The sequence below is a fragment of the Carassius gibelio genome, chromosome B4 (genome assembly GCF_023724105.1).
Source record: "Carassius gibelio isolate Cgi1373 ecotype wild population from Czech Republic chromosome B4, carGib1.2-hapl.c, whole genome shotgun sequence".
Taxonomy (NCBI): Eukaryota; Metazoa; Chordata; class Actinopteri; order Cypriniformes; family Cyprinidae; genus Carassius; species Carassius gibelio.
The window spans coordinates 19,386,167-19,400,447 of record NC_068399.1 but is presented as its reverse complement, the minus strand read 5'-3'; the positions used below and the strand labels follow the sequence as shown (position 1 = coordinate 19,400,447).

At 34.4% G+C, this 14,281-nt stretch overlaps 2 protein-coding genes across 3 annotated transcripts; one reads left to right on the top strand and one right to left on the bottom strand.

Moving 5' to 3' along the window:
- Nucleotides 1-184: 184 nt before the first annotated feature.
- Nucleotides 185-12,167, top strand: pnpla8 (patatin-like phospholipase domain containing 8). Of its 2 annotated transcripts, XM_052555112.1 has the most exons (10): nt 185-334; nt 2,691-3,711; nt 4,674-4,823; nt 4,932-5,083; nt 5,881-5,975; nt 6,058-6,229; nt 6,762-6,819; nt 6,904-7,098; nt 10,530-10,728; nt 11,135-12,167. In XM_052555112.1, exons 2-10 carry the CDS (start codon nt 2,872-2,874, stop codon nt 11,407-11,409), a joined length of 2,136 nt encoding a protein of 711 aa, XP_052411072.1. In that variant the 5' UTR covers nt 185-334; nt 2,691-2,871; the 3' UTR covers nt 11,410-12,167. The 2 variants fall into 2 exon arrangements, with proteins under 2 accessions (XP_052411072.1, XP_052411073.1); XM_052555113.1 differs by lacking the exons at nt 10,530-10,728; nt 11,135-12,167 and adding an exon at nt 7,661-8,203.
- akap14 (A-kinase anchoring protein 14) lies at nt 344-1,439 on the bottom strand. Its single transcript, XM_052555114.1, has one exon. It carries the CDS (start codon nt 1,242-1,244, stop codon nt 762-764), a length of 483 nt encoding a protein of 160 aa, XP_052411074.1. The 5' UTR covers nt 1,245-1,439; the 3' UTR covers nt 344-761.
- Nucleotides 12,168-14,281: the final 2,114 nt, after the last annotated feature.

Genomic DNA, 14,281 nt, shown 5'->3' with positions numbered 1-14,281 from the left:
AAACTTTGTTTGATAACTAATCATTATTTGTTTATAAAGATTATATAGGATATATAAGACGTTTCTAAATATGATGTATTACCTTTTCTCTCTATTTTGTGTTTAGTTTAGTTTTTTGTTGAGTTATGTTGTTTGATTTACTCCCAGTAGTTGGCAGTGCACTCTTTCCCGCTTGTTTTTATGTCTCCAATCACCAGAAGCGAAGAAGAGATTCGAGGCGCTCTGATTGGCTGTGAGCACGTCATGTCATCTCTGTTTCTAAACGTTTCATGACATACGCCTCTGATTCTAGATATTTCTAGCAAAACGACAGCGAATAATAAGGGATCGGCAGGTAAGTCATCTTATTTTTATGCTTAATATTTTTTAAACTCCGGCTTTTCTTCAAAGTTATTTAGTTTATGTAACGTTAGTCTTATCTGATCAAAACAACACCAGTGGTCCAAAGAGCAGCCTCTTGAGAATAACAATATCCATTTATTAACAGCAAATTACTATGTCTAAAAACATATTCAATGTATATAGAGATAACAATTCATTATTATGGTAATATTCATTTAGCTTTTAAAATGATTCGAGCTAACTTAATCTGAAAAAAAAAACGCACCTTATGGTAAATATGAGACCTAACGTTAGTCTTCTTCTTAGCGTTTGCATTTTGTGCCTAGTGATGGTACTACAGTGTTTCCTTATGAAGCATCAGTTAAATCATTTGACTTTATTTCCATTGAAAGTGATCGTTTGTAAACAGTTTTGAAGTATTAAAAGTCAACGGTGTCCGTTAGCAAAGTCTTGCTCTCAATGATATCCATCAGCCACTTCTCCCTGAACCTCGTTTGTCCCGGAATATGCTTGGACCTGTTGGTCTCGACGAGGAAGTGGACGTCCACAGGCCGTGTGTCTGGTTTGATTTTGGAGATCTCTATGGTGAAGTACACGCTGGCTGTGACTCTCGGGATCGGGGCGCTTGGGGTCGGGATGCTCCATTTGGCTTCGTACTGGTAGTGCGTTTTAAACTCCAGCTCTGTCTCCTGGAGAAACCTCAGATTGTAGAGCCAGCCAGGCTGCTCTATCTCCCATGTGTCCATGTAATGTCTGATCTGCTGCTCTCCGATCTCGATTGTGAAGTCTTTGCATGAGATCCAGTCGATGTTTTTGATTGTATGCTCACAGTGTGCGTTATTTGCGCTGTCCATCTCCACTGCTGTCAGTGTTTCTGAAATGTTGTTGACGTCGGTCTCCATGGTGATGACTCTGAAAGCGCACTGAAACTCGACGTTTTACTATTTATTTTAGTAGCCTAACTTTACTTCTATATACCGCTGTAATTTTGGGGATTTTCTCACCACATTTTCACTTATATTGTTAAATATCTGTATGACACGTGGAACACAACAGAAGAAATCTTGAAGTTGTTATTTTGTCATGTTTAGTAGAAATGAATGGAGACTTCGTATTTCCATTGTACTCGTGAACTGTATTTCAAGTTTTAAAACCACACCATAGCTTTGTGTCAGCAACAAACCGAAAGTTTAAGTTGTTATTCATAGAAAATGTAAGCCTTTGATGAGCTGTTATCCACTGGGAGTTAACTCATGAATGAACCATTCAGACCTGTGCTGTGAACTGAATTAAATAATACATTGAAAAGATCTCATTCAAAAGAACAATCCGTTCACTAACTTGAGACCTTAAGTTACTTTTTTAATTTGTCCTGTTTGTCTTTGAATATGTAATGCATGAGAAATCAAGAGAGAAAGAAAATTTGCATGCAGAAAATGAAGGCTATTTTCAAAACCATTCATTTTTTTTTAAATCATTGACACCTTTTATTTTTAGTACATTTTTAAATTTTTTAAATTTAATTTTTTTTGTATTTTTATCACTATGCTAATTTTAATCATATTCATTTGTTTTTGTTTTTAATAATACTATTGTATTTGATAATATAATAATAATTATTATTATTTTATTTATATATTGTTATAATATTAAACAAAAAGAAATATTGTTACATTTAGAAACACATAATTGTAATTATTATCAATATTATGTTTTATTTTTTTAGACAGGATGATGTTTGTTACTGTTACAGTAAAGTCATTTTGTTGTGAAGAATGTTGTTATTATTACTCGTTCTGCTCTTGCTTCATGAATAAGGCCCATTGTCTTTATGCAAAATATACTTTCTTTTTTACTTTCATAATACAATAAATAATGTGGTTAGACACCCTGGATTTATTATTCTTAGTAACATTATATATCATTCATTTAATAATAACAAATACCAGTCTTTCTATTTACAGGTTGTCGGTAAGCTAATTCTAATCATTTTAATGTATGCACATTTTAATAATAAAAACTATTAAATAAATATGATAAAATATTATATTTTAATTTGTGTATTAACTAAAAACAGGACAATTTTTGGATACTTTATTACAGTAGTGAGTATACAGTAATCATGAAAATGAAGCTCTTGTTCTGTTCATGGATACCTTCATAAAATACCTTCATTTTTAAAACATTTTATTCACTTTGAATATTAAATATTGTGATTACAGAGTGTTGCTGTGCAGTTGTTCAAGGGTTCTTAGGATTTTCTAGATGGTTTCTTACATATGATTGATTTTTTTTATATGAAACATTATTAATTTAATAAAAACCAATAACAATCTTTCTCATTACAGGTTGCCTTTAAAATGAGAAAATCTCCTACCTCATGTATTATCATGGATCCTTATTAAGTGGATGTGAAATGCCTAAAAGTTTGACTGAGCTCTGCAGGGTTCAGCAGCTCTGATACCCAAACCACACACACGTCTGTTTCCTCAAGAAGTATCCCAGAACTCCCTTGAGTTACCTCGCCGCATGTCGCGCATCAGGAGCACCCTGGACACCTTTACCAAAGCTGTGAGTAAAACGGTGAACACTGACTTCCTCGCCAAGATCACATGCCTCAAACCCGGCACCGCCCAGGGCAAAACTATTGAGGTTAAAGTGGAATGTCCCAAAGCAGAGGCCGTAGCTGTCATGACCCTGGCGGCACCTGAGCCTCCCAGGGAGAAAGAGGTGAAAAAAGATACAGAACCTCATAAAGAAGCCCCAAAATGTGCCAGCAATTTGTCGAGCAATGCAGGAAACACAAGCAGTGCGGTTGCAAAGCAATGTTTTCAGCCTGCAGCGTTCACAACCAACATGGATGAAATGTACAATCACCTGGCTGAACATGTCAGTACCTACTTTGGAAGTGACACACAAAATGACAAAACGTCACGAGACACGCCATCTAAGAACCAATCTAGCACTCTTCCGAAAAGTAGCAAGGATCCCATCATAAAGGCGGTGCCTGTGTCCAATAGATCCACACCAGAATTGCCCCCTGCTATTGACAAGGATGGCTCTGTCCCAAGTTCACAAGCCCCTTCTGCACCCACCCAGGATGAGGGTGTTTCAACCATCCCCATATCGCCAAGGAAAGGCATCAGTCATTACCTGTCCTATCCCAGGCCCAGCATCCAGGCTTTTGTAGGAAACTACATTACTCCCCTCGTCCCAAAGTTCAGAGCGGATTCAAAGAGTGGCGCAGTGGAGAAGGACAAAACCTCAGGATCTGAACTAGCCGTGTCCAAGGATGCAAAGAGTACAGAAAGCAAGGGGATAAAAGAGGCTGACGAGAAAGCACGGAGACTGCTGTCTCAGAGGGAGAAGGTAGATTAATATCAGTCATTTTAACTGAAGGCTTCATTGACATCTTTTTTGAGTGAAAGCCTTGTGTTTCCACTAAAATACCAACTCTGTTATTTTAGTGTGGTCTGCTGTATAGTTTTTTGGTGTTGCTCTAACGAAAATTGGCAAAATGAAATAATAATAATATATGGTCATACAAGTTGGCGTAGTTTTCTTTTATGCAAAAAAAAAAATCACTGACAATAATAATAATAATAATAATAATAATAATAATAATAATTAAAAATGAAATATGTTTTGAAAAATAAATTATAATTATATAAACTGTGTTTTATATTAAATTATAATCTGTATTTGATAAAAAAGAAATATTGTTTGAAAAATGTGTGTGTGTGTATATGTATATATAATTTCTATAATTAAAGATAAAAAACATTTATATAAAAATGAATGACAATCATATATGTATATATATATGCGTTTAAACTGTATTAAATATTGTCAATATTAAATATTAAATATTGTCATTTATTATATATCTATTATTTTTTATTGTTGCAATACAAAAAAATTATTGGACCCAAAAAAAGACTTAATTGTGCTACATTTATTCAGCAGAACACAATTGCATGTACAGTGGCATTCGAAAGAATCTGTGAAAATGTGAATAATTTTAACGAAATAAGAGAGCTAAAATTATACATTTATTTTAATAATTTAATCTATTTTTACTTTGTCTTGTGTGCACACATATATTCAGGACAGTACTATATAAACAATAACAAGCATTTTGTATGATCTCTCTTATTTTGTTTAAATTATAATACAGTTATTGTATAAACTTTTGCCCATTGCCTTTGTGCCAATTATAATGATTTCCTTTTGATTTTGGGGTCAGTTATCACCCCAATCTTTCCTTTGCTAGAAGCTCACACATTGGTTAGAATGAAATCATTGAATGTAACTGTTCTGTGTGTCTGTAGATTATTGCACGTGTTAGTGTGGATAACCGAACCAGAGCACTGGTCAAGAGTCTTCAGCGAGTCACTGATGTGAAGATCAACATCAGCAGGGTGGAGGAACTGAGCTTCCACCTGCTGGAGTTTCCTGAGACCCGAGGGGTGGCAGTCACTGTACGTTTGTGTCCAACCATCTGCCATATCCGTATTGATTTTTCTACATTGTAATCTCCGTCAATAACTCTCCATGTTTCATCTTTTCCTTTCTCTCGCTGGCTGTAGGAGAAGGTCATCCCGTGTCTGCTGCGTTTGAGGCAGGCGAGAGACGTCAATCTGCAGGCTGCAGTGAGACATGCTCTGGCCCTGGTGGGCTACACTGACCCGGTCAAAGGCAGAGGGATACGTGTACTCTCCATCGATGGAGGAGGGACCAGGTGACAGACACATGACAGCTGGGGAAAATGATTAACCTGAAGTTAACAGATTGTCAAAGTGCTTTAAGTTAAAAGTAGGTCAGCCCAAATTTACCTAAAACTAGGTCATCCAAAAATAGAACTGACACAGTTTTGCAATCCCTTTAGCTGTTGTCCATCATCGTGGGAAATTTGTCATGATTTTACTAAGAATAAAAATAAAATAAAATGTATATTAAAAATAAAATAAAGTCACAGTAGTGAATGTGATATTTACTTAATCTAAGTAAAAAAGTATATATATATATATATATATAAATGTGTAGTTGTGTGTCTGTCTTGTGTATATATATATATATATATATATATATATATATATATATATATATATATATATATATATATGTTTATGTGTACATATATATATATATATATATATATATATGTATATGTATATATATAATTATCAATTAAAAACTATATGGGATATTTAAATTTAAGTGTTTTGAATTTAAGTGAGCAGAAAAAAGCTAAAATTTTATTAAAAGTAGTGAAAAACATAAACTGTGACAAGGTGTTTATATTTTATGTATACTTTGTACACACAAATACAAAATGTCCTACGTTTTTACATCCTGAAATGTAAAAAAAAAATAAAAAAAAATAAATAGTTAATGTGCATGATATCAGCTATGTCAACTAGTCTTGAACTTTTATTTTGTTTCAGTGAATCCTTATGTTTCCTGTTATAAAATGAACACTATATGTGCAGTGAAATGCTGTGTGTGCAGGTCTGTAACTTGATGCACTTTTTGCAGGGGTTTGGTTGCATTACAGGCTTTGCACAGGCTTGAGAGTTTGACAGGGAAGCCCATCTACCAGCTGTTTGACTACATATGTGGAGTTAGTACAGGTATGTTTTCATAACTACTTGGAAAATGTCTGTTAGATATAGACATGAAACTTCCTTTAAATCTGTGTTGTTTTTTTCTAAGGGGCCATCCTGGCCTTTATGCTGGGTGTGTTCCAGATCCCTCTGGATGAGTGTGAGGAACTCTATCGGAAGTTGGGATCCGATGTCTTTAAACAGAACATGATTGTGGGCACGGTAAAAATGGGCTGGAGCCATGCGTACTATGACAGCCAGATCTGGGAAGAGATCCTCAAGTAAGACAATGATGGGAAAAAGCTTTATTTTTTTTATTATTATTATTTTTTTACCTTTTATTTTATTGTATTGTATTGTGTTTTTTTCTTTACTTTATTTTATATATATATATATATATATATATATATATATATATATATATATATATATATATATATACACACACACACACACACATTTAAATCAAGTTATTTAAAAAATAAAAAAAAAATATATATATATATATATATATATATATATATTACTTTTGAATAAAAAGTAATAATGGTAATAAATAATATAATTACATAAATATAATCAAATAATAAAAGTGAAGAGGCACATATAAAACTACACTAAAATTAAAGCAAAAACAAATAGTAATTTAAAAAAAATAGAGTAGCATAATAATAAAATGACAGGTAGAGAGACACATTTAAGAACACTGAAATAAACTTTAAATTAAATAGAGATATTATACATTAATGTGAATGTAGTACAATGTGTTGCTCGTTTAATGTTTTATTTTAAAGTTTTGTTTATTCTCAACAGGGAAAGAATGGGTTCTGAACTGATGATTGAGACTTCCAAGACCCCTAAATGCCCTAAGGTGGGTTTGAAGATATACTTGTTTAAAAAATTGGCATTAGTCATCTTTGAACTGTTTAGATAAATCCCTCAATGCTTCCTCTAGGTGTCAGCAGTGAGCACCATAGTCAACAGAGGCCTGCCGCTGAAGGCGTATGTCTTCAGGAATTATAACTTCCTGCCAGGGGTTCGTTCACACTACTTGGGCGGCTGCCAGCACAAAATGTGGCAGGCCATTCGAGCATCCTCCGCTGCTCCAGGATACTTCCAGGAATTCGTACTAGGAAATGACCTCCACCAGGTAAAGCACGCAAAGCCCGGTCTGCATATTCTGCATTACATTCCTAATCCTTATGTTTTGGAGGCTAATTATTATGATGGGACTTTTTTAACATGTTAAGATCCAAGTGCTCTGACTATTTGTGACGGCATCCTTGCACAGACATCTTGCAGTATTGAAAATCATTACAAACCCTTTTAGGTTCTTGTCAGAAGAAGAGGGAGGAGAAGCGAACTCCGCACACACATGCACTCAGGCTATTTCCTGTACTGTCTCATCAGGGCCGCACATTCAGACTCATTAGTGTTGTTCTTGAGTGCCGTCACTTAGGGCACTTCAGTTCGGCTCTCAGATTGCTGTTTGAAGAGATTGATGCCAGAGAGATTATTTAGACTCCACTCACTTTTCTCAAAATCTCATCATAGCTTTAAAGGTTGGCTGCGTATTTGCAATATGCATCGATTTTTGTGGATACACAAACTAGTTTTGTAAGGGAAGTGTATGATTTTTAAGTAGGTTATGTGTCTGCATTACCCTGGAGTAGCTGTCAGGTTTTTTTGCCTCTCTGCCTGTCTTCATCCAGCTCAAACTGGCACGGTCCCAGCGCTGCCACACGGAGCACACCCTCACAGTCTGAGATTTCATCAGCCAAGCGGCAGACGTTAATGTTGAATCGTAGCCCTCAGCGGTGTCTGTTGAGCCATCAGGAAGGCGTCATTCTGTCCGTCTGCCTATTGACACCCACCAAGTTCGCATACAGCTTTTCACAATGTCCCTGTTGTCCCAAAAAGGCCAATAAAGCTGTTGGTCACCAAGCTAAATGAATGCCCAGATTCATTCAGAGTCCGATGAGTTCGGAGGTCAATAGGAAGATGGGCCTGTTATTAGAAATGGTGGGATAAAACAGCATCTGAAGGATTGTGACTAATAAATGATTTTTTAAAATATTTTTTACTATTAAATAAATATTTAAATATTTATTTTAAATAATATTTTTGTAAAAATAATTTTGAATTTACTCAGAATATATTCAAAATACAATCCATTTCTATTTTTTGAGGCATAAACTAAAAAATAACGTTATTTCTTGTCTGTTCATTTATAAATGTATATTTTAATATTTGAATTTATTAAAAAGCCTAAAAAATACAGTTAGATTCTGAATTAAAATACATTTTTATATTTTTTTCCTAATAATTAATATATAATGATTTTCTTTATTCTATAACAAGTAAATGATGTGATTTTTTAAATGTACATTTATTAATATTTATTAATTTATTCAAATGACATTAATTTATGGAATAACATTTATTTTGAAACTTTTTTTTGTTGTTTGTGCTTAAAGTTAAAAGTAAAAAATGTTCTAATATCATAATGAGGGAGGAAGCATTATTTAAAAGAATATAATTCTTGAAATGATTATCAAGTCGCTTGCCATAATCTTCTATTATTATTTGTAGATAAAAAGAATATTTCAACAAAATGTTGTTCACTTTTTATTAATAGTTGAAAACATTTGTCCACCAAATCAAAGTCTTATGGTGCAACAAGAAATGTTCCTTCCTTTAAAAAGATTCTTCCCTTTCTTTATAAAGACACTCTTATGTACAGTACCATTGCCTTACTTGATGCTTTTATGCATCCATCAGATATAATCCTCATTTTGTGGTCAAATGTTCTTTGGAGAACACTAGATGGGAAATTTGGAGTGACATTATCCTCAGGGAAGGCCTAATTTATTGACGAACACGATGACAATGAACCATTTTTAGATGGTATTCATTTTTCATCTAATAGTCCGTGTAGCTGATTCAAATATTTTTTTTTTGGCCTAAGGGCCAAGTTAACCCACTTAATGCACATTCACTAGGTTAATCTTTCCATAATTCCGCATTCGAAGCTGCTGTGCGATGTTTTGATGTATGTTTTTACTGTGTGGGATGAATGTGTCTATGAATTAAAATGCAAATGTAGTGGAGGCTCTTGGCTCTAAAACCTGTTGCCAACAGAGCACTCGATGCACGGACTCCGAATGCCACCAACGGCAGAACCTCTCTCTATCTCTCGCTCGTTCTCTCTCTCTTTCTTGCTCTCTGAATAGCTCTTCAGTTTCTTCTCCACATGCCAGGCCTGTAATCTGTTATGCATACTCTCCTCAAGGACTCTCTACCATCAAACAAGAAGTCAGTCCTCAACTGTTTGTTTGTTTTTCTTCTTCATTGATTGATTCATGGAGACTTCCATTAAAAGAATAGTTTGCGCAAAAATGAAAGATCTTTCATCATTGACTCATCCCATTAAGGAAATATGATTTTCTCTTTCCTGTGGAGCACAAAATTAGTTTTTCATGCTGCTCTTGTACTTACAAAGCAGTGTTAATAGTATCTTTGAGATGGCATTGTAGTTTTTATTAATAGTTAAAAAAATTATAATATATATATTTTATTTTAATAGTCTGTGCAGTTTTTTTTTTCAGTTTTAGTTTGTTATTTTAGTACAGATACATTAGTTAAACTACATAAAATTGAGAATTGTTAGTTAACTGTAGTGTAAGTTTTAGTTAACTTTTATAACCACGTTACAAAGTGTTTTTTTCATTCTGAAAATAACAGTATAAAAGCATCATTGTCTAAATGACTCCTGGATCATGTTCCAAGTCTTCTAATGTGATTTTTGAGAGTAACAGAGTGAACCGTAAGCTTGACAAGCATGGACAACATTTACTTTCATTATATGGAAAAGAGCAGCCTGGACATTATACCAAACATCTCCTTTTGTGTTCTACATGAGACAGAAAGTCAAACAGGTTTTGAAAGTCATGAGCAGGAGTAAATGACGACAGAATGTTAATTCCTGTGTGAAATATCCCTTTAATTATCTTTGGATTGCTTTGATGACGTATAACTCGTTATCTTTGGACTCGGAAAACAGCCTGCAGTTCACTGATACACATCAGCATCCGTGACACTAAAATGTAGGGCATACTAGAGAAATGAGGGGATGCTGTCTATTAGACGATTTCATTTTGTTTCCTCTGATGTGTTCCTTAAAGGAGGCATGGAAACAGAGAAAGATGATGCCAAGTAAATGGATTTCAGATGCGTCAGGCGAAATGAACACATCTACCCACGTCTCCTGTGGAGAGAGATCCTGCGTCCATTATACTATACAGTGATGATTCCCTTAATCATATCAGCTAGAAATGCAAATTCACCTCTTTTATGTCATACCTCTAGTATTTCAAAGAATAACCCAGATTTCCAAAAAGAAGCCTTGCTTTTGAACAAGAATAGAATAGCTATTTTGGCAGAAACTGAACATTTATTTTAAACACTATATTTTAGATTCTCCAGCTGTGAAAGAGCACCCACAAACCTTGTGAGTCGCTTTCCCACTTGATACCTGGCTGTGATGTTGTTAACATTTGATCGATTTTTTATTTTATCCAGGACGGTGGTCTCTTGATCAACAACCCTACGGCTCTGGCTATCCATGAGAGCAAGTGTCTGTGGCCCAACACGCCTGTGGAGTGTGTGGTGTCTCTGGGCACAGGCCGATACGAAACCGTAGCCAAGACCAGCTCGAGCACTTATACCAGCTTGAAGACCAAACTCACCAATGTCATCAGCAGCGCCACTGACACTGAAGGTGAGATGATGGGGTCACATGATCACATCTGTCAGCTGTCCCGGTGTCGTTCTGTGCTGCTGTGTAGCACCTACAGCTCTGCATATCCCATAGGATCCCAGAGTTGGAATCGAACAGCTTAAGTTTAATTTTTAACAAGGTCACTGATCATTTCAGTCTGATGTTAAGAGTTTATATAAAGATAAATTTTCATTTTTTTACAACTTAATTTAATTTAATTTAATTTAAATAATAACTTATCTATTTTTTTATTGGTAAATACAATTAAAAACAAATAAAAAAACAATTAAATAATGAAACATGATATGACATAATCAAACATAAAAATAATAAATCAGTAATAAAACGTTGCTATTATTCTATTGTTTGTCACTCACTATGTAAACCTCTTGTTCTTCTACTGTAGAGGTCCACACTATGCTGGACGCCCTCCTCCCCCCGAACACTTATTTTCGTTTTAACCCTTACATGAGTGAAGACATCTCATTGGACGAAAACAGACAGGAGAGGCTGGACTTCCTGCAGGCCGAGGGTCGGCGGTACCTGGAGCGTAACGAGAATAAGTTAAAGAAAGTGGCTAGTGTTCTCACTCAAGAAAAGGGCATCGTTCAGAAACTAGCCGAATGGGCCCAGCTCAAAGCTAACATGTACGATGACCTCGCTTTTTGCTCCAAACTCTGAAACTCACACTCTAAACCACACTAGCACAACCACTGACCTTCTCCGTTGTCTGTTTATCATATAACAAGGTAAACTGTGCACTACAGTTAATACAGTGTTAAATCTGTTGCCATATGACAGTTTAAAACAGGGAATCAAGTCTGTTGCCTCATATTGACGAGCACATAAGAAGATTGAAAAGGTTTGATTTCAAGGCTTTATTTTTAATGTAAGAACAACTTGTTTGAAACGAAGAGCCTTGAAAGCATGAAATGTTAGTGACAGCACTGACTAGCTAGCACTTATATTTGCTGCTTTTCATTTGTTGGGATGCACTTATGTTATTTTGATCGATTAATTAACAATAGGATAAAGTTGCTGTTGTGTAGCCTCTCCCCTCGAGAACCTGTAGTAATAGTCTTTCTGACTGTACTGTAGTTAGCATGAGGAGAGCTGCTAAATGCACAGACTAAAGTATGTGTAAATAATTTTCAACCTAACTTTTTAATTTATTTACATTCAAATGATCAACCTTGAAATTATGTGTCAGACCACAAAGGGGTCCAGCAGCACTGATGTTTTAAAGAATCTGCACACAATGTTTCGAAAGCACTTAATTGCTGTCGTATTAATACTAAAGACGGTTTGCATGAATTATTATGAAAATACTAATGTCTAAGTGATCCTTGATTTTGTGTATTGCGTTTGAATGCATCAGTATACATTTTTATTTCCTTCCATGCACACTTGGATGGAAAATATTATATATATATATATGTATATATATATATATATATATATATATATATATATATATATATATATATATATATATATATATATATGTATGTATATATGTATATATGTATATATGTATATATATATGTGTATATGTATATATGTATATATATATATATATGTATATGTATATATGTATATATGTATATATATATATATATATATATATATATATATATATATATATATAATAAATTAATATTATTATTAATATATTATTATTAATATATACAATTATAATATTATTAAGTAATAATAACTATGTTGATTCAGTTTTAATGGCTTGAACACCTTAAAACTGTATTCTATGATGATTATGAAGAGAAATAAATCATTTTAAACCCCATTTTTTTCTCATGGATTTGAGTTTCATAGATTTCTCGCTCTAAAGGTGTCAAATAAGATACGTTGAAGTAATTTGTTAGATTGTCTTTTCACTTAATAAACTATTTTCTTTCATTGTAATGATAAAGACCACCTATTGTTGGGAATCCAAAAATGTGATAGTATTTATCAGTTTATTTTGGCTAGAAGGTATGTATATCTACAATTTATTCCATTTGTAATTCAATGTTGCAGCCTGTCAACTATGCAATTACATACATTAGATATATTTTATTTGTAAACCAATGAGAAATATAAAAGACACAGCACGTATACACTGAAAAATGGTGAAGAAATTATTTTCACTCAGAAATGATTGGTAAATTTCAGAAAGAAACAGCAAGTAACATTTAATTAAACAGGACATTTTAAAGTATAAAGACTGAAATATTACTTTCTTGTAAAATGTAATCATTTCGTTTTATTTACAACTTAAAAAAAATCTGTCACATTGACCACCGTTATACAAAAAAAGGTTGCTTATTTTCTCAGCTCGAGGAATGTGTTCTATCCATGGAAACGTTCAGTGATGTGTCAAATCCCACAGGTGAGTGTGAGAAGAGGCTATATCTGATAGAAATATGCTCAAATCTGCATTTCAGTGCTACTGGAAGATGCCATGTACGTGAGAGACGGCGAACTATTCCTCTAAGAAAAATGTAGTGCGTGGATATGCCCTCTTCATTCTTTTTTATTGAACAATTTCTAATCCGGATTGCATCTTCTCCGGTTTTGTTACTTTCATGCCGTCACTGGAGTCTTTGTAATGTTCCATAATCACACAGATGCTGGATGCGTAAAGCATGTGTGCGTTTTCAGCTGAGAAGATCCCTGACTGATAGATCCATTGATCGAGTAACAGCGGACAGGACCGTGTCTGACTTGACTCTTGCGTCATCCATCTCCCAGAATCCCCTCGGGCTGGCAATGAAAGACCAGACTGTTGCCTCCTGACACATTCATTTGTGCATCTGAATTGTCACATTCTTCTACATTGTAAAATCATATACAGTATAAAGTGTGATATGTCAGTCCCCTATGCATTCTAGACCTGTTCCCTAGCAACCAATTCTTCACCTTCACAAGATCCAGGTTTAAAAAATGTTGGGCTTCAAGCTCTTGTTTCACTTCTCTACTGTAAGGTTTATGATATTTTATGATATATTTCTAGATTTCATTATTGGCTTCAACTTTCTTCATGTAATCCAACCGATTATAATTTGTAAGTAATCTATCAAGCACTATAACTTTTTTTTTATACAAAGGTGTAAGGTATCATTTGAAACCGGCTGCATTTTTTATTTGTTCGGTTAATATTTATCTACATACTCTCACCCCAGAAAAATTCCCCCGCTGGAAAAAGAACATATAAACAAACCACCAGCCTACCGGTTGGCTCTGGCACATACTGTATGGATTATTTCTGGATGATATATGTCTTCAAAGCTGCCTGCAAACCAATTTAGGAAGTGGGATGTATAAACAAAGCCAGTCTGCATTAGCTCAGAGAGACGTGAGCTACACTTGTAGTGAGAGTACACTTCAAGTAGCCTATCAGTGCAGACTTTCTTGTTTAAAAATGTTCTTAAACTGGTTAGACTTAGTTTCCATGTCCTTTATTGTAAATTTCCCTATATGCAACTCTTTTTTATTTATGTACCCCCCCCCCCCCCCCCCCCCTCATAGTACAGATGTCCCGTGACATTCAGGA